General features: G+C 46.0%; 1 protein-coding gene across 1 annotated transcript in view; it reads right to left on the bottom strand.

Annotated features, from left to right (window-relative positions):
* EFCAB11 (EF-hand calcium binding domain 11) overlaps window positions 1–21,579 on the bottom strand; it is a 183,369-nt gene that overhangs the window by 140,663 nt on the left and 21,127 nt on the right. The window contains exon 5 of the mRNA XM_013003681.2: window positions 21,384–21,474. Within this exon, the coding sequence (XP_012859135.1) occupies window positions 21,384–21,474 (91 nt within the window). The remainder of the gene's footprint in view (window positions 1–21,383; window positions 21,475–21,579) is intronic.

Below are 21,579 nucleotides of genomic sequence, written 5' to 3'. Positions count from 1 at the left end.
AGATCAAAAGACAAACTGCATAGGTAAATCTTCTGCACAAGGCCTCTCTAAAGTGTTGAAAGGCAAGGCTGTTAATTTGAGGACTAAGGTGTACCTGACCCAAGCTATAGCATTTTCAATTACCTAATATGCATGTGAAGGTTGGACATCGAAGAAAGAAGATCACAGGAGAGTCGACATTTTGAATTGTGGTGCTGGAGAAGAATATTGAAAGTATCATGGGCTGATAAAAGGGACAAGGCAATCTATCTTAGAAGAAATAAGGCCCGAGTGCTCCTTAAGGACAAGGATGCCAAGACTTCATCTTACATACTTTGGACATACTGTCAGGAGAGACCAGTCATTGGAGAAGGACATCGTGCCTGGTAGAAAGGAGGGGCAGCAAAAAAAAGAGGAAGTCCTTTGAGAAGATAGACTGACACCGTGGCTGCAACAATGGGCTCAGGTGTAGGGCCCACCGTGAGGATGACCGGGCAGTGTTTCACTCTGTTGTGCATAGGGTCACGATGGGTCAGAGCTAACTTGATGGCACCAAACAACCAGGACTGGTCCCTCTCATTCATATGTCCGAAGTACTTAAAATGTTCATCATCCTCTTGTCTAAGGAGTACCCTGGCTGTCCTTCTTCCAAGACCGATTTGTTCATTCCTCCTGCAGTCTATGATGTATTCAATGTTCCTTCACCAATACCATAATCAGAGACAGTAATTCACCCTGATCTTCCTTATTCACTGACCAGCGTTTGCAGGCATACGATGCGATTGAAAATACCACGGCATTGGTCAAATACCAGCCTTAGTCTTTAAGCGACACCTAAAAGTGGTCTTTTGCAGCAGATTTGTCCAATGTAATCTGTCGTCTGATTTCTCGCTGCTTCCTTGGGTGTTGACTGTGGACTCAAGTAAAATGAAATCCTTGACAACGTCAGTGTTTTCTCTGTTTATCATCATGTCCCTTATTGGTCCAGCAGTGAAGAAGTTTGTTTTCCTTATGGTCGGGTGTAATCCTAACTAAGTAGAAGTTAGGTAGGATAGAAAAATAACGTGCCAGTCTTTGAGCTAGAAGTCAGAAGATCCAGGTTTTGATGCCTGTCTTGGAACCTCAATGAGCCTTCCATTTCTTAGCTGTAGAGAAGGAGACACAAGTATGCGATCCCCAGGATCTCTATCACCATCCACTTCCATGATTCTACAGTCTCTAATTTCAAAGACCTGAATCTATCGATTGGGTTAAACCGAAGAGGCCACGTAAGCCCTTTGAAAACATACCTTACATAACAGTATTTTTAAACCCTGCATAGGCTAAAGCACCTAAAGAATAGAGTTTTAAAGTATCATCATATCGAAACTTTCTCCCAACTGGTTCCAACCTTCCAAACACAGAAGATGCTGTAGGAATTGTCATATAATTATCAGAGTTTAAAAGAGCTCTAAAAAATATTTTTACAGACAATCCCAGCATGGATTTTTGGAACAATCTTCCTGTTGCACAGAGTAGGGCTGTCTATCTCTAGTAGCAACTCCTGTTAAAGTAGAGATATGTTGAAGCTTTCCTTGGTTCACCTGAATATGCCCAGGACCTTGCTCGAGTAAGGGTCATTGAGGTTATAGCTTTGACCTGCTTAAGGCTTAATAAAGAGGTCTCTGTGGCAGAAAAAGGTATAGAATTAACGGATGGATGGATGGATGGATGGATGGATGGATGGATGGATGGATGGATGGATGATGGATAGGCAGACAGACAGTCTGACTCTCAGTGTAATGCCTTTGCTACAAGTTTCACCAAAATTGTATATTCCCTTCTCCAAACTTGCATGTTTAGACAGATTCACACTAACATCGATAACGCTGAGAGTGACAGACAAATATCTGAACACCAGCTACAACTATGTGAGTATCTGTTGGGAGTCGTTAGAAAATCCTTGTGGTGCTTCAAAACCTAGAAATAGCTTTCCATTATCAGATCATGAGGCATTATTGTGGAGTCTCCTATCCTGAGGCCCTGAGCTAAGGGGGTAGAGGCTCAGTAACTACTGAATCAGTCCCTGCCTCAAATAAGAGATGTACAGAGCAAACTTACATTGAGCATCTACCTAACAAACCAAACTCACTACTATCAAGTTGACTCCAACTCATAAGATCCTACACAGTGTTTCCAAGGCTGTAAATCTTTATGGGAGCAGACAGTCTCATCTCTCTCCTACGGAGCCTCTAGTGGATTTGAACCACCAACCTTGGAGGTAGTAGTTCAAGGCTTACCCGAAAGCATCACCAGGGCCCCGTGAGCACTTATTTGATGCTCACACCAGCCCTGGGCAAAGATGCTACTGTCCCCATTTCTCAGTTGGGGAAAGAACACCATAAAGAAGGTATGAGGAACGAAGGGAAAGTCACCACCTAGACTCCCTGACTCCACAGTGTGCCTTCTCGTGGTTTCTTTCCCTCTCAGAACACACTGACGCGACAGGCGGAATTTCCCTCTGTCTGTACTTCCTCTGAACTAAAAGTTAGTGTGAATCTGCTGCACAAGACCTCTTTAAAGTGTGGAAAAGCAATGAAGTTACTTTGAGGATTAACGTGTGCCTGACCCAAACCATGATATTTTCAATCACCCCACATGCACGTGAAACTGAATGAAGATGATCGAAGAAGAAACAATGATGGAGCTGGCAAAGAAATACTGAAAGCACCCTGGGACTGCCAAAAGAGCAAGAGACCTGACTTGGAGGAAGCACAGCCAGAATGCTCCAGAGAGGCAAGGATGGCCTGATGTCATCTTACGCTTCCGACATGTTGTTAGGAGAGATCAGGCCCTGGAGAAGGACATCATGCTCGGTAAAGAGGGGTAGCAACAAAGAAGCCGGCCCTGGAGGAGCTAGGCTGACAGAATGAGCTCAAACAAGCGGATAATGATGAGGGTGGCGCAGGGCGGGGCAGTGGTTCACTGGTTGGACACAGGCTCCGAACGGACTCAGTGGCACCTACAATCAGAAGACGAGCATGCTTAAACAAGTACACACTATATAGACCTAGTTACTGAAAGGAGTCTTGGTGGTGCAGTGGTTAAGGGCTCAGCTGCCAACCAGAAGGTCAGCAGTTCAAACCCAAATGGCTGTGCCATGGGAGAAAGACCTAGTGGTTTGCTTCTGGCAAGAGGACAGCCTAGAAAGTGGTGTGAGGCAGTCTGACGCTGTTACCTGGAGTCACTGTAGGTCCAAATCACAGTAGAGGTACCTCACAATAACAAGTCTCTAAAAAGCAAGACACTTCCTGTCACAGGACTGCATCAATAACAAACACGGAAACCACAGCAGTGATATACATCAATGTTTTAAAAAATCTAAATTGCGCACGATTGCAAGCAGGACTACCACTCTTGCTTCCAGTGGCAATGGTAGCAGAGTAGGTTACATGTTGGGCTGCCTACCCACCACCAGGTCAGGAGTTCGAATCCACCAGCCATTCCAAGAGAAGAAGATTCTCCAGTGGCCCACACCTCCACTCCCCCAAAGAGCTGACTACTGACTATTTCCAGCATGGCATCCTCAGCTACACACTCATGCCACTTCTAAACATGTGTCTCCTGTGGAGGCAAAAGGCGTTACCAGCAATGCAGGGTGCTGGTCATCGAAGAAACAAGTTCTGTTTGTTTGCTAAGCTTTGAAAGTGTAGTCATTTGGGTGGATCATCTGGATGTTAATTTTTCAGGAATGAACAAAACAGCATTTATTACAACAAGCTCCAGGTCAACCATCTCACATTCGAATCCGTTTCTTACCAGAGTTTTTAGCGCCACCAATTGGTGAAAGGGATTTACTGCAGGTGCACTGGGCTCTCCGTCTGCATTGTTCATTAAGCCAGGATCGTACATTTATCTCATACTTAATTTAAGGTCAAGTAATTCATTTCAGTCACTAAATATCTTTAGAAATGCTCCTGCCCCTTGTCAGTCAAATAAATAATAATCCAGTCTGGCTTTGTCACATAAGAAAAGGCTGTATTTTAGGTGAGTTAAAGGCAAGAGGAAGCTGAATCTACCCAGGAAAAGCAAAGTTGATTTCTTCTACCCCAAACTCACACTCAAAATGCAAAGACAAAGGACTACAATGAGAATTACAAATGCAAAGAGAGACCCCGCTGAATTCTAATGCTCAGCTAGCCTGCAGAGTTTCCATCAGACATTAATTTCGTTGGAAATAAAAATGATTGAAGAGGTAATTTCACATTTCTGAATTTAGAGGAAGTTCTGCCACCAAGATCCCTTCTCATGAGATGGCTGCTGGCTGCCATCTGACAGGTGCCTCTCCCCTGACATTTCTCCCTCCCCTGGTTTCACAGAGCCACGCTCCTCAGGCTTGGGGCCCAGGGTGCCCTGTGAGCCCCCTCTGTGCATGACTCGGTCTGGGAGTAGAAAAGGAGGCTCCCAGAAGAACCAAGACCCTTTGGTTTTGCTTTAAAAAAAAAAAAAGCCAAATTGTGGATGGGACTGCCTGTGAAGGTTGCACCTAGCCACTGTTGTCATGACAAACTTGTAACCTGCAGGGCGAGTAGCACCAACCCCATGACAGCTGCGGCAATTGCAGAAATGTCCGCCCCGTCTCCCAGATGATGCACAAGGGACAAAGGGAACCTGCTCTGGGAGAGGAGGGGGATTGGTACAGGTGACACAGGGGGTCTAAGCAGGAATCTGCAGGCAGACACAGAATCTAGCTCAGAGATCTCCCAGAATGACACCTGCTGTTGGGGTGTGGGGGCGAGTAGCTCCACGAGGCAGGCCCACTTAGCCGCTCAAAGCCAAGGGTGACCCTGGACCTGAGGCTGTCTTGGGGTCCGGGCTCTAAGTGAAGATAAAGTGAAGGGGGAGGTGGTGTAAGCATGGGGGCTTGTTCGCAGCTAAAGTAAACGGGCGGGGTGGGGGTGGGGTGGGCAGACAATATGGTGGGGAGAGGAAGGAGGCGGCACAGGGCATCAAACATGAGAGTCCAGTAGCCAGGTTGGCCACCCAATAAGCACCCACTTCTGGGAGAGAACAGTCAGAAGCTCTGTGAGTGGGGGTGGAAGGGTCAGGAATGAGCAGGAGAACGGTACAGGAAAGGAGCTACCGGTCATGCCCCACCCCCCGGGAGTGGGGGTGTGCTTGAGAGCAGGGGCAGGCTGGATCCACCCACCAAGCCTCCCGCTGGTTTCGTAGGGGGCACAGACAGCAGCCAAGGCTGGAGGAGGAACTAACACAGGTGGCATGAACAGTGACCCCTGGCTGTCTCCAGCAGCAGATGGCATCCAAGGAGGGAAGACACGGAGGTCGTGTCACTTTGGGGTTCACCAAACCGCAACACAGGCATCAAAATTACACTAAGACAACAGTGATTCACGATTTGAACAGTCTTTCCCAGGAGTCAAAGTAGAGCCCCCCTGCTTGATATAGAAAACAATATGAACTTATTACAGCACCAACTCCCAGTGATCATTATGCTCAAACCCATAGAGCTCAAACCCCATTGCAGTGGAGTAGAGAGTAGGTCCCTGCGAGTGACAGGACAGAGTAGTACTGTCCGTAGGGCTTCTAAGGCTGTAAATCACTACGGAAGCCAACTGCCACAGCTCTCGCCCTCCGAGTGGCCAGTAGGTTCGAACCATCAACCTTTTGGTTAGCAGATGAGGGTTAATAACCACTTGCTCCACCGGGGTTCCTGAAAATCCTGTTCAGACTCCAAAGTCACTGCCATCAAGTCCTGACTCTTAGTGACCCGACAGGACAGGGTAGAACTGGCCCCTGTGCATTTCTGAGACAGTAACTCTTTATGGGAGTAGAAAGCCTCATCTTTCTCCTGCAGAGCAGCTGCTGGTTTCAAACTGCTGGCCAAAGAGTTAGCAGCCCAATGAGTAAACACTATGGCGCCAGTTTGGGAAAAAATCCTACTAGGTGAATGAAGCCTTTTGTTTTGCATTTATAATTTGTTTGACACGATGTTGTAGTATTGGGATAGGATCCCAGAGATCAGCTGCATAATGCATGGCATTCTAGCAAACAGACCTGCATCATGTATAAAATGTGGCATCAGCTTCTTTCTGGTACGCAATGCCTCGTGTTTGTGTTGCAAATAAATAAAACCTCAAGTATAACAATTCAAGCCAGACCCATTCGTTGGCGTGGGGAAGCTGTCACTCATGCAACGAGTTTCTAAGTGACCTGTTCGTGCAGAGTAATGGCGCCTCAGGCTCTAACGTCAGCACCGGGGACATGGTTCCTACCCTCAGGGCTACGTCCTGTTCACAGAAGCCAGAAGGAGTCTCACACGTTCATGCCATTGCAGCTGGCCCAGAGTCGCCGACAGGACTGTGCAGAACTGCCTCTGTGAGTTTCTGAGACTGCAACGCTTCATGGTTGCCAAGGCATTTACTTGCTTTCTAAGTTTATTTTTCTCTTCATTTCTGGTTAGGTAATTAACTTGGTATAATCCTACTATATGTTACTCTTATTAAATGAACCTGTGGTTTTAGAAGACAACATTTCAAAACCAAGTATGGAGACCTTTATTAAGCAGAACCATGAAAATATGAATCTATCGTTTCGTGACGTGCCCTCCCCCTCCAACTGGGTCCACGCACTTCGGACGAGGGTGTTTCCATCCCTCTATTCCTCCCCCGAAGAAGTTCACAGTCTTTGGTTTTTACCACTCTGAGCCTGGGGAGCAAAACAAGAGCTTGTACATCTTGACGAGCATAGAAAGCCTTATCTTTCTCCCGAGGAGAGGCTGGTGGTCTCAAACAGCTGATCCTGCGGTTAGCAGCCAGAGCTCCTCACAGAAGGAGGAGAGCCATGATTAAATGATCTGAGCCTTGTTTCCAGTGCTAACCAGTGCGTGGCCTTGAGCAAGTCCTTGGACCTCTCCAAGGTATTTTGCTATTGTTGTTAGTAGGGAGGTGGGGGGCCAGACAGACCCCAGCTCCTGAGGTTCCTGCAAAGAATGAATTTGCAGTGTGTAGTACCTAGCCCCCAGACAAAAAACTCACTGCCACCGAGTCCAGTCTAACTCCTGGTGATCCTACAGGACAGGGTCGAACTGCCCCGGTGGGGTTCACTCTTTACGGGAGTGGAAAGTCTCACCTTTTCCCTACAGAGCAGTTGGTGGTTTCAAACGGTTCACCTCGTGGTTAGCAGGCCAACGAGTAACCCATTACGGCACCATGGCTTCCAGAACACAGCACACATTCAATACATGGTAGTTGTGGGTGTTGTTGTCCTTAAATGATTGGATAAATTAGTGTGGTAAGTGCCACGGAATTCTAAGGGGGAAGAACGAACATTAGTGGGGTGGAGTGATGAAGGAAATTGACACAGATGAGAGTTCAGCTGAGTGGTTCTCAACCTCCCTAATGCTGCGACCCTTTAATACAGTTCCTCATGTTGTAGTGACCCCCAACCATCAAATTATTTTCATTGCTACTTCATCACTGCAATTTTGCTACTGTTACAAATCGTAATGTAAATCGTAATGGGTTTTCTGATGGTCTTAGGTGACCCCTGTGAAAGGGTTGTTCAACCCCTTTGGGGTTGCGACCCATAGGTTGAGAACAGCTGCTCTAAGTAGATACCAATTAGATGTGATGTGTGGTTGAGGAAGAGTGGGGACAGGAGGGGTGGAGGGTGGGGCTGTGAGGCAAACATGCCGGGAGGAAAATTAGTGGGGATCCGTGGGTGGCCAGGACACCAGCATGGTGGAAAAGAACGTGAAGACCCGTGAAGAGTCACACCAGGCCTGGTCTGCAGGGGCTTGGCATGGCGGGCCAAGAAATCTAGGATGAAAAGCTACGAAAGACAGAAATTACCATTAAAAAGTAATGATCATTCTCTTTCTCTCTCCCATCATCTAAATTTTAACAAGAAGGGCAGACCGGTGGTCCTCAAACTTTAATGAATCCCAAGGGATCAGGCTCAAATAAGCACCTTCCCATTCAGTGTTTGGAGGGAGGGCGGCCTGTGTGTCTGTAAACGGCCTGACACTGATGCTGATGGTGCTGGCCTTTGGGGCACTCCCGGACTGACGAGGATGTTTCAATGCCACGTAGGCTGAAGGAGAAACACAGCTAAGAAGTTGGTGGATAGACGGTTAGGCACGAGAATTTCTAGATGACAGAAAACTCACCAGTCAGCAGTCCTTGTAGTGTGGGGTATCTTCGGACCTCATTTTAGACCACACACAGGGGCACGTCGTTTTACTGCACTTGGCCCGATTGTCTTGTGGGGGGTTGGGGTTTGGTTTTGCTTGCTTTGGGGCACCCCTGCAGGCTGACCAGAGACATTTGTCCAATAGCACGTGCCTGCTTCAGGTCTCGGGGCGACATGTTGGTCAGTCTAGCAAAACTTCAACCTCCTTCATACTGCGGTTGCACACTTTCCATGCTGGGCCCGAGGACAGGCAAGATCCCCACTGAGATGGATCGACACAGTGGCTGCAACCATGGGCTCACCCTAAAGACGATCATGGGGGGTGGAGCAGGACCGGGCAGTACTTTGTCCTCTTTGTTGTTCAGAAGGTCACCAGGAGTCAGAGCCATCGAAATGGCTGTTCACAGCAACATTGCACGTGTAATTGACTGCAGCGGGGTATGAGCATAACCCATTGTTGTGCTTTTAGAAGCTTTACTGTTGTTTAGGAGCCCTGGTCACACAGTGGATACTCGTTGGGTTGCGATCTGCAAGGTTAGCAGTTCAAACTCACCAGCTGCTCTGACGGAGAATGATGAGACTTTCGACTCCTGTAAAGAGTGACAGTCTCAGAAACCCACCGGGGCGGTTCTACCCTGCTCTGCAGGGTCACGCTGGGTCAGAATCGTCTCAATGGACATGAGAGGCTTTGTTTGAAGTGGTTGTTGTGAGGGGCCACTGAGTCGGTCCCGACCCATAGTAACCCGACGTACAACGGAACAAAGCACCACCTGGTCCTGCGCCCCTCTCACAGCTGTGCTGCTCAGACCCGTGTTGCAGCCGTTGGGTCCATGTCTCTTGTGGAGAGCTGCCCCTCTTCTTCACTGAGCATGCTCTCTTTCTCCAGCGATGGTCTCTCCTGACCACGTGTTAAAAGTCTGGAAGACAGTCTTACCTGACAAAGAACTCGTGTGCCTCGCTTCCCTGTGACATTTGCTTTGTGGCCCTGTGCTGGAATCACGCCTGCAATTTCTCGGTGGACGAGGACCAGCTGTATAGAGAGAGGGCAGCCAGAACTTTGACCTGTCATTCTTAATCCTGAACCTAGTTGAAATAGTTTATTGTGCCAGCCTGGCAGATAAACACAAGTGGGATTAACTGAAGGGCAGAGAGATAAGTGGCTTGGTGAGTCTCGCCTTTCTTGTCTCTCGCTCTTTGATCATCGGACCAGTGTGCGGCTGCCTTGCTTGTCTTGTGCCTCAATTTAAAGGCCACACTAACTGTGGGACGCCTAGCCTGTGGACTGTGTCGCTGTAAGTTGAGGTCCCTTTAAGACATCGCTGGAGCTGGGGACTGGCAGTTGGTGACGTGGCTGGCAGTTGGTGACCTGCCTTGGGATTGGCTGCTGTGCTGACATAGCCTAGCTCTCTCTATAAATAGAGGAAGATCTGGCAGCAGACTGGACTGGAAGGACTGCTAGTCTCTCACATCTCTTTCACGCCAGTGAGTTGCATTGAGCCATTTGTAGTGCTTTATAATTTAACTGTTTCTTTCTTGTATCATATATTTAACTGTATATGATTTAACAGTTCATTCCTTGTTACATATCTAATTATCTTTATAAATAAATATATTAAATTATCAGCAATTTGGTTTTATCTCTCTAGAGAACCCTGTCTAACACACTAGTCCTTCGTGGCCTCATTAATGCTCACTGAAACGTCTCCTATGAAACGTCACACACACACACCCCATCCCGAACTGTCAACCAACCTCTCTTGTTTTACACAGAATCCGGATTTGAATACAACTCCAACAGACACTCCCCTCTGTGGTCTCACCCAGAATTTAGCAATCTATTATCTGAGAAAAGGAAAGAGATTTCTTCCTTTTTCCTAAAAAGGAAAGTGGCATGAATGCATTCATGATGCGCGACCATGGACAACTTCAAGGATGGCTGAAAGGGTGAGCAATGTCTGGTCATCAGGGAGAAGCCGTCTCTGATGTGACAGCTGGATTAGAAGAAAAGCTCATCCTCGTCTATTACGGCAACAACAGCCTCTCGACATGTGCTGATGAGGCATCCGATGCCTTGGCCACAGCATGTCACTAGGTATTGTGACATCTCAAAAAACGGAACCCAGGGTTGGAGGGCTGTCAAACCCAGCAATTTCCTCTGGAGAATAGGCTCTGTCCCCTATCTGTATTCATGCTGGGGTGGGTTCTGGACAGTACCTGCGAGACAGGTGGAAAATAAAGAATTCCACGCTGCTGCCCGTGATGGATGCCCCCACCATGAGAGGCTGGCCAGACACTACAATGTGACCCCCCCTTTTCAGAGAGGAGGGGCACGTGGTCAGCAGAGACTTCAATAAGAGCCAGAGCTGCCACGGGAACTCGCGTCTCCTGTTTTCCATCATCCTGGGCTCCACTGCACCGCGTTGTCTGACATGGCACCAGGGGGCATTTGGGGAGTAAGACAGTAAACAAAACACACAGCCACCAAGCCCATCCTTCCACTAAGCCTTCATTTGCATGAAGCCTGGTTACCTATTCAACACGGACAAAACAGCTGTGTGCTCCCAATGCGCCTGCTCTAGATAAGCTCTTGTTCTAATACTAGAGCCAACCAATGTTTAAAACGAGTCTGTAGCCAACAGGAAGAAAGGCCTGGTGGTCTACTTCCGAAAAGCAGCCAATGAAAACCGACAGCTCACCAGGGTCCCAGCTCCAGGCCATTGTGAGGATGATGCTGAACCCAGCAAGAGTGTGTCCCTTTGTCCCTGGGGTTGCCAAACGTCAGGGGCTGACTCTACAACTGCTAACAACAGGCAGCATAAAAAAAGATACTTATGGCAATTGGGGGCTTTAGGAATGTATAGCAGACAAAACAAACAAAAAGTAAACTCTCTACCATCTAGTCGATGCCAACTCACACTGACCCGAGAGGATGCAGCAGGACTGCCCCTGTCAATTGCTGAGACTGTAACCCTTTGCAGTGGAAAGCCTTCTCCTCCTCCCATGGAACGGCTGGTGGCTTCCAACTTCTGACTTTGCAGTTAGCAACCCCACACAAAACCACTGCACCTCCAGGGCTCCTGGGAAGCAGAACGAGCTAACGCTGACTCACAGAGACCCATTCGGAGAGGGGAGAGGGGCCCCCGGGAGTTTCCAAGACTCGTGATGGCAGTAGAAAGTCCAGTCTTTCTCCCTCAAGCAGCCGGTGGTTTCAAACTGCTGATCTTGTAGGTAGCAGCCCAAGGCGTAACTCCTATGCCACCAGGGTTCCTTAAAGCAGAAAGGGGGAGCCAATGCCATTCTGGAGGTAGGCAGAGTATCATTTGGGACACGTTTCAAGGACAAGAGAAATTTCAATGACTGGGAGCAGCACTTGAGCGGGGCCTTGCAGGATGCGTAGAATTGGCATCTAGATAAATTTAATATAAAAAAGGACTACAAAAATCCGGCCATGCTAGTTGGTGTAGATATATAAATATACCAACCAACATATAATGTTAACTAGCTGGTTAAGGCACTGTAACCAAAGAAGCTCAAGACACAAACAAAAAAATCAAATGGCTGCCATTGAGTTGATGCCAACTCACAGCAACCCTACAGGACAGGGTAGAACTTCCCGTGAGTTTCCAAGACTATAACTCTACGGAGTCAAAAGCCCCCTCATTCTCCCAAAAAGCAGCTGATAGTTTTCAACTGCTGACCTTGCCGTCAGCAGTTCAAAGTGTAACTACTACCCCACCAGGGCTCCTGCCGAACCCAAAGGCACACAATGAACTTGAAAAATCGATGTCACAAGGTCATGATGCTTCTGTATGTCCAGTGTCTGAGGTTTAATTCCCTGCATCTCCCATTGCGAAGCTCAGCCCAGTGAAACTTACTGTGAAACCTCCGCTGCCTGGCTATCATTTTCATTCGCAGGAGAAAAATCAATTAAGAGCCCTCTGAAAAAAAGCAGCATTTCCTTCAAATGACTAGTGTATAATTATTTCTGGAGCTGCATTTTTAAGTGGTTTTAGCCAATGTATTAACTTAAATGACAACACATTTTATTCAACACATCGACTATGCGAGCGACTCATGAGTGGAAGTTTCCAGGTCAACTTGAAATGCTTACACACTCATATTCCCCCTGCAGTAATCACGTTCAAGAATAAAACCCGGAAAGGAATCTCTGACAATTAAATTTTAATTTGAAATAAAAGCGAAGCCATTATTACATTTGCAGCGAAGGAAAGAGAAACTCATGAAATAAAAATATTGGAGACTCAAGCAGCGTAATTTTTTTCTTGGCCACCTCTCTCACACATACACACTGGGTCCAGCTGGTGACTTCTAGCGATGTGACTGCTAGCTATGGAGAAGGTGGCCTGACTTCCAGCCACTTGGCTACTACAAAACATGCCAATACAGACAGATCAAAGCCACATCCCTCCCAGGTGGTTCCTGGCTGTACTGACTGTGATCTTGCTGAGGTCACATGAGCACATTGACGAGAGAGTCATTCTGCTGCACCAAATTGTGACCCAGAAACTTTCTTTCGTTAGAGATCGGCCACCAAGAGGATGATATGCACCAAGCCTGCTGCTGGCCGGAAGAATCATAGGAAGTTAAAGAACAGAGGGAGGGACGGCTCTTCAAAGGCACTGTAGATGAGGTGGGGTGCAGGGGTGGAGGATGTTCTCTCAAATCACTTTCTCTGGGTCTCCTGACCCTGTAGGACTCCTTTCCATTCAGTGTGACAGAACATCAGCTAGTTCCTTCTCCCCAAGGGCACAAACACCCGCTCCCCTACCTGTCAGATGAGGAATCAATCCCTCCCCTTTAAAAATTACATTCCTAGAGCCTATCCCCATTGAAGCGGACATATATTATTCATCAAGTCACGTCAGTCTTATTTTTCAACAGCTTCTCATACCCAAACCAAGGAGAGTTGGATGTTTTCTGTGTTTGGTCCTTCCCCATAAAGGAAGAAAGGAATTCGACAAAGCAAGTAGCTGTGGTGACGCCAGTCCCCTCTGGGGCTTCAATACTGCAATATCACACATTTATGGCCCTCCGCTTCCACACTTAGACCATGGAAAGGCCCACCCACGTTTCATGGCATGGCCGGGAGGCAGCTCTTTGCCAACTGACAGGGTGTGGGTATGCAAGCCCTCGGTGCTCACAATGAGATGGAGAAGGCACCAGGCTCCCAGGCGTGGAGGAGTAAGCCAACCCACGCAGAGGACACCACCAGCCAGAAAAATGGGCCACAGGGTGCAGACGGCAGCGAGATAGCTCCCTGGCGGCCAAAACCCAAACCCAGCCCGCTGCCATAGAGTCGATCCCCACTCGTAGCAACCCTATAGGACAGAGCAGCGTTGCTCCTGAAATCTGTGTGGGAGCAATGTCTCATCTTGCCCCTACAGAGTGGCTGGTGGGTTGGAACCCCTGACCTTGTGGTCGGCAACCCAATGCTTGCCTCATTATGCTGCCAGGGCTCCTTTCCTGGTGACGCAGGCCCACTGCCATCAAGTGTATTCTTACATAGTGGCAGGGGAATAGGGGTGAGGGTTGGGGGCTCACAAATTACTGAGTCCGTCTCTGTCACAAAGGAAGTATTAAATAGTTATTGAGCACCGAATAAATCCAATTTTGAGGACGGTGCAGAACCGAGCACTGTTTTATGCACAGGGTCACGATGAGTCGGAATCAACTGGATGGCACCGAACGACAACAATAAATCCAAACCCATTGCCAGCGAGTTTATTCCAACTCACACGATTCCATACAAGCCTTCTGAAGCTGTAAATACTTATGGACGTATACGGCCTCCTCTATCTCCTAAGGAGCAGATACAAGTTTTCAACAGTTGACCTTGAGGTGAGCAGTCCGATCCTTAATACCCAGCCCTGTGAGGGCTTCTTCCCTGATAACCAAGCTAAAACCAAACTAACGGCTATCAGGTCGATTCTGAGTCATGATTCATAGTGGTCGTGGAGGCTAAATTATAAGCTGAAAATGCCCTCCCCTCTAAAATGTACTTGTGAAGAGCTCCTGGGGAAAGAGAAAAGTCAAGTACAACCGCGCGTGGGGTTATAAAGCATTTGATGTCATTTTCAAGTGCCCTGTTCTTGTTTGTAAGAAGCAAATTAAACCATGAAAAGAATTTCGGTGGGAATTTTACTGTCACTGGGTATCTGGAATAAGTGACAACGGACCACCAATTGCTTCCTTATCAAAGAGCCATGAGGCATAAGGCAACGTGCCAGGAAGAGTGTAGGTTAGAGATAACTTTGCAAACTCAGAGACGGGTAGCATGTTATAGGGATAATTAGAAACATTGTTGTTTAATCAGCGCAGTGCCTGCTCAGTAGAGACTATTTTTATTCTCGTTTTCCTCTGCATTGCCCAGTTCTCTTTCCTTTCTCTAAATGGTCATGGCATTTACTGCGGGTGGCTGTTCTCCCCCTTCCAAACCTAAAACCAAACTCCCTGCCATTGAGTCTGCAGAGGGAGAGCCAGACTAAAAACGACGACTGGACTGAGCAGGCGCTCAGAGCATCCTCTCGCCGGGGCAGATACAGAGAAGGGAAAGGCAGGACTAGGCAAAGAAAGCAGAATGAGAAATAGGAGAGTGCTTCAAAAAGTTGGTGGGAAGATTATTACCCTAGAATCCTGCTTTCCCATGAACTTTACGAAGCCCTTCTCATATACTCGTATACACCTCATATATTCCAAGTAAAAAGTACTTCTTCTCATGGTGACTCCATGGACAAAGAACAAAATACCACCTGGTCCTGCCCCATCCTTACAATTATTCTTCAGCTCAACCCCTTGCTGCAGCCACTGTGCCAATGCATCTTGTTGAGGGCCTTCTTGTTTTCTGGACCTCCACCTAACCACGCTTGATGTTCTTCTGCAGGGACTAGTGTCTGCTCATCACGTCCAAAAGACGTGAGATGAAGTCTCGCCATGCTTGCTTCCAAGGAGCGTACTGGCTGTACTTCTTCCAAGACAGACTTGTTTGCTTGGCAGGCCATGGTACTTTCAATATTCTTCACCAGCACCATACTTCAAATGCATTGATTCTTCTTTGGGCTTCCTTATTCAATGACCAACTTGGAAATGTGTATAAGGCCATTGAAAATGCCATGGCTTGGGTCAAGTGCACTTTAGTCCTCAAAGTTACAGCCTTGCTTTTCAACAATTTAGAGAGGACTTGAAGTACAGCAGATTTACTCAAGTCAATGCATTGTTTGATCTCCTACTCAGGAGAGGCTTCCATGAACATTGATTTTTGACAAAATCCTTGGCAACTTCGACCTTTTCTCCATTTATCAGAATGTTCCCTACTGGCCCAGTTGTGAGCAATTTGGTTTTCTTTACATTGATTCATAATCCATACTGAAGGCTACAACCTTCTATCTTCATCCGTAGGTGCTTCAAGCCTCCCTTACTTTCAGCAAACAAGGTTGTGTCATTTGCATATCGAAGGTTGTTAATAAGTCTTCCTCCAATTTAATATCACATTCATCTTCATGTAATTCAGTGCCTCTGATTGTTTGCTCAGTATACAGATTGAATAAGTATGGGGAGAGGGTACAACCCTGACTCAGACCTTTCTTGATTTTAAACCATTCAGTATTCCTGTGTTCTGTTCGCACAACTGCCTCTTGATCCATGTATAGATTCCACACAAGCACAGGTAAGTGTTCTGGAATTCCCATTCTTCTCGAAACTATCCATAGTTTATGATAGCCCACCACAGTATGACAAACTGACAGACAATTGGTGGGAAAAGTACTGTGCCAAAGGTAATAGGGATTTGGGATGACTGAAAGATTAATTTGGAAAGGCAGTTGTCTAATATCAGGTCATTGGAGTCACAGGAGGAAGGAAGGAAGGAAGGAAGGAAGGAAGGAAGGAAAGAAGGAAGGAAGAATGCTGCTACAAAATTCCTAATAAATTCTATTAGTGTTAATATCGACATGTTTCTTGTCTTAACCTGTTAGTGCTGGAGTGAGCCTCCTACCTATAGCACAAATATAGTATTAATCCACTCTTCCGCCTCTTGAACTTGTGCCATTTGTAGCAAGTAAAAAATATATAAAGAATAGTCTTCAAGAAAAGAATTTCCTAAGAACTTTTGGATATAAGGAAACACCATCTCTAATATAGCCCAAGTCATGTTACTACACATATCATTATTATGAAGTCTAGGTAGAAATCAGTTTCGAAGGACTCTCTGAATTTGAAATCCAAATATTAAATATTTTATGATATCTTTAGCAATGGCATAAACTAGTACCAAATTTTGTCTCTAGTTTCTTTCTCTCCCCCCCCCCCACACCCCCAGGTTTCTTTATAACATGAGTAATCCTCCCTTGGTTTTATAAAGTCATTTGTTCTTAAAACTTCCTCTCTCAGAAGAAAAGTTGCTTTCAATAATTATTTGGAAAGAGTTACAATTAGAGAAACCCAAGCAATCACCCATTAAAAAGAAAGTCGTGAAAAGAATTCCTTTCCCTAATAAAGAAAATAGCTCTATAAAAACAGAAGTTGAAAGCAAACATAGAAAGGCTGAAAAGAGAAAGTGTAGATACACTAACGTAACAAAAGGAGAGAAAGCAGCAGCAGATACAGCTCAAGAAAGAAAAACAAGAGAAAAATCAAATCATCACAGGAGAAGGACACAGGACAAAAGACAATGGACCTTGCTGAAAATATACAGAGAGATGGTGGCAAAGGAGCCATTTAAATTAGAAATTTAAAAGAACCTTTAACATAAACATAACCAGTGTTTTCAAACAAAAAGAATGAGAGTCTAGGATATTACCACTCAATTGGTTAACTACGTTTATCCAAGCACAATGCCCAGGCACAATCTTTGAACATGAAAGGCAAGAAGAATATACTTATGATCCCCACTAGAAAATAAGCTTCAGCTAAGTAGACCTTCTCACACAAGGCCTGAGTGCTAAGTCCATTTAGCTGTAGAACTAAGACTACAAAATTAATGAGGAAATTATGATCGCAGAACAGACTGCACATGCTACGAACCCTGACAATATACTGAATCACACACACACACACACACACACACACACAGAGAGAGAGAGAGAGAGAGAGAGAGAGAGAGAGAGCTTTGATTCACTGCAGTAGGTTAGGCAACAATTTACAAACCTTACAGAAGTATCTCTTTAAGCCCTTGCAAAGCTTCAGCCCTCATGAGAGACCTAACAACAATGGCTTCCACATCTTCTGTGTTCACCAATCAAAGCTCACTGCCATTGACTGAGTCAATGCCGGCTCAGAGAACTGCCCCTCTGGGTTTCTAAGACTGTAAATGTTTACGGGAGTAGAAAGCCCCATCTTTTTCCAACAGTGGCAGTTAGCAGCCCAGCTTGTCCCCACTGTGCATCAGGGCTCTCGTCAGCGTCTCTGCCGAGTCACAGAGGAAAGTGATTCTCGGGCGTCTTATGCACCAAGCCTGGGTTTTCCATGTTTGTTTGTTCTTTACTTTTGCTCATAAAACACAAGTGTGCTCTAAGTGCCCGTAATTTTCACTATTGATTGCTATTACTGGATCTACTTCACATTAGCAAAAATGTCCTTTAGACTTTATAATAATCTACGTTATAGATCTGTAGGAGTAAACGCTGTTCACCAAAATAAAGATGAAATTTGATTATTTGTGATACTTAGTAATCATCTCATTAAAAAGTCTAAACAAAGATGCTACTACAGTTGCTTTGGTAAAATTACATTGCTACTATTGTCCTATAGCACTTTGCCTGCTTCTTGCTTGAATGTCTCTGACCTTACTCAATAGCCTGCACAGTGGCATGCTCACAAATTTTGTGGTCAGGAGCCATCAAGCCGGTTCCAACTCTCAGCGACGCCACACATGGTAGAAGGGAACACTGCGGGGTCCAAGCCCATTCTCCATGCCTGAGCCCACTATGGCACCCATTGTGCCAATCCATCTCCTCTCGGACCTTCTTCTCCTTCACTGCCTCTGTACTTTACCAAACTTGCTGACCTTCTCCCAGGACTGTTCTGACAACATGCCAAACTAAGTATGTCAGACAAAGTCTCACATCCTGGCCTCTAAGGAGCACTCGAGCTGTACTTCTTCTGAGACGGATCGGTTTTCAATCTTCTTCTCCAGCACCACAATTCAAATGTGTCGATGCTTCTGTCTGCTTTATTTAATGTCCAACTCATGAACGATGGATCCAATAACGTTTTTACAGGAGGTCATTGTTAATGAAAGTGAATGCCAAGTCCTGATTCCCAGTAACTAACTTGCTTGACAATTTCTTTAGTGGGGGGCACTGGATCCTGGTATGACATCATTAAATTGCTTTTGCCTCAAACAGCTGGGCCTGTCAGGTGTCCTACCCCCTGGCAAAGATCCATTCCCTTGTTCTTCTTCGTCATCAGAACCTCTATAACTAATGGAGCACATGACTTCTCAGAGCCCAGACAGCATTTCCCAGGCCCTGCCAGTGACTACACATGGCTTTGATACTCTCTTGGTCCCTAAGATGTAAGCATAACGATAGCTCCTTAAAGAGAGGGGGCTATTGGAAAGTTAATGACGCTATCAATGGAATTGCCTTATTCCCCAGGGGGAAGATTGGTAACCTTCTTTGTCATAGAGGATAATGACACATCAGAAGTATAAAGTTGTACATAATCCTTGGATTCGGGGCTCCCACTTAATTCTGGCACCAATCAAGGAATATTTAGTCCTTAGGACTTGGCCCAGCTCGATACTTACCTTCATGAAGGGATGTGGCTGCTACAGCCAACGGTGGTGAAGAAAGCAGATGTTGCCCAGTTATCAAAAAGAATAGTGTATGGGGTCTTAAAAACTTGTATTCAAACAAGCATCTAAGTGAAGCGTCAACTAAGTCCACATGGAAGAAGCACATCAGCCTGTGAGATCCAAAGATGACAAATAACAAAATAAGAAGGAGGAGGAGGGAAAGGTATCAGAGATTAAATCCAGAGCGCCCAATGTTCACCCAAAGGCTGTGGATGACAGTAGGAGCCCAAAATCCATCTGCAGCACACCTATGAGGATTAAGTCTGGCAAATGTCCTCTGACCAGTCAAAGAGACTCAAGTTGCCTGGCTATCAGACCAAGATTTTTGTTACCATGAATACTTGAGTATAATCCAACCTGAATTATCAGCCGAAGCACCTAATTTTAACACCAAAACTGCATTAAAAATGTGCTGAAAAACTCAGTTTATACACGAGTATATACGGTAACTTGATCATGGTGGAGATGGAACCATGACATAATGATACCTGGTCATTTGATCTCCCTTTTGACCCATCCTGGATTAGTTCTAGGTTTAAATATTTTTTGCTTGTTTTTTGACAGAGTTTTTCTCTTTGGTTTATTTTAATATTGTTGATGGACTTTTATTTCTTCCTTTTTTTTCCTTTATAAAATATATACAGTCTTCATGCTATATTTTTAATAATGTCCCAGTTTATGAAGCACAGAAGGGGAAGATGTATCGAGACAACAATTGATATAATAGATTAGGGGGGTGGGGGGAGGTGGCGGGGAATTGGGGAGCAAATGATGAGGATGGGACAAGGAAGGATGCACTAGAACTGATTGTGGTCATGTATATACAACTCCTTTTAAATATGATTGAACTATGGATGCATACTAATATGTGAATTCTGTCTTAATAAAACTATTGGGATGGGAGACCATCTTCGGCTCCTTTCCCTCTCAAGTAGCTGAATTAGGAGCCGCTGTATCTTGAAGCAGGGGGGTGAGGTTGGGTGTTGATCCCACCACAGCAGCAAGAACGGCAGTGTGGGTCCTTCATGAGCACACAGTCACCAACTCTCTCTAGACTGCCTGCTTGTGAGACCAGGGAATACATTTTTATCTTTGTGGAAAAATTCTCTCATTTTGGGTATTCTTGTTCTCACTGCTGTGCTGAACCCTAATTAACATACCGTGTAAGCAGCTTGACAAAGACCTCATGCTAGGAGTCCACGAAGTGTCAGGCCTGCCATTTCCTCATTGTTAGCATGTGCAGGCACCATTAATATCACCTTCAATGTGCTGCCTCCTGAAAAAGCTATGTGAAGTCACTTGTCCATTTTGTAAGGAAAGTTTATCAAAACCAGGTAAGAGATCCTCTAAGTCCACCTTCTCAGGAATGCATAAACTGCAACCGGTATTCGTAACATTGACGCCCCTGAGTGACGGGCAACCAGTCAGCAACTCCATCTCTCATCTCCAGAAAAGTCAAGACCCACCTACAAACTGTGTCTGACTGACATACAGGCCACGGGAGAACACCAGGGTCAACATTAAGTATTAATAAAGTTTCTTTTTTGTTTCCTCCCAGTGGATACATTAAAAAAAAGTGCTTTGTTTCTGCTCTTCTGCCACTCGCGCCACCTAAACTGGTGATGCGCCCACCCACTGTGAGAGCCTGCTGGCCAGGGTCTGGATGGACCCAACGTCACTGGGCTGGCCAAATCATAGAGCCCAAGCAAAGCCCTTTCCCATTCTGTCTTACAAGAACTACAGCCAGAAAGCTCCTTACAAGTGAGGATGGTGAGCCTTCACCTCATGTACTTGGACATGTTGTCAGGAGAGACCGGTCCATGGAAAAGGAAATCAAGCTTGGCAGAGGGAGACCCTCATGAGGTGAAATGACACAATGGCTGCAATACTAGCCTTAGCTATAGTGACTGTGAGCATGACGCAGGACCGGGCGGTGTTCCATTCTGTTGTACGTTCTGTTTGCTATGAGTCAGAACCGACCTGATGGCATCGAACAACAACAATCCATTTCCAAGTTATTCAAGACTGCCAAACAACTGTCACTGAGTCAACGGATTCAGAGACCGTGGAGGACAGGACAGAACTGTCACAAAAGGTTTCCAAGGTTGTCCATCTTTATGGCAGCAGATGACCATATTTTTTCCCACTGAGGGGCTAGTGGGTTTGAACCACTGACCTTTCAGTTAGCAGACAAATGCTTAACCACCACACCGTGGGAGAGGGCTTCTTTTAAACACTTAATAATGGCTAATTATGAGTTCCTTCCCTCATTTGGGACAATACACTGTGAGATGGCAACAATCATAAGTGAAAAATCACCATACATGTTCTTAAAACTCAAAACCTGCCAAAGCAAAAGCGAAGCAAGGGATGAGGGCACTGAAATATTTGGGCGACTTACCTGAAGACCTCCAGAATGACCCTCGCTGGTAATTTGGGAGCCACCTGCTGAAACGCGTTCTTGAAATCTTCCAAAGTTAGAAATCCATGATCTCCTCAAAAAGAAAAGGCAAAGCGTTCACTTACTCCTGTGAACCCGGGACTGTCCATTCCACCATCCTGCGAGGTGCACAAAGCTTTACTTAACATGCTATCGG

This window comes from Echinops telfairi, unplaced genomic scaffold (genome assembly GCF_000313985.2).
Source record: "Echinops telfairi isolate 266 unplaced genomic scaffold, ASM31398v2 ScPeMD7_18;HRSCAF=68, whole genome shotgun sequence".
NCBI classification, from domain to species: domain Eukaryota; kingdom Metazoa; phylum Chordata; class Mammalia; order Afrosoricida; family Tenrecidae; genus Echinops; species Echinops telfairi.
This window is presented reverse-complemented; position numbering and strand designations above follow the sequence as displayed.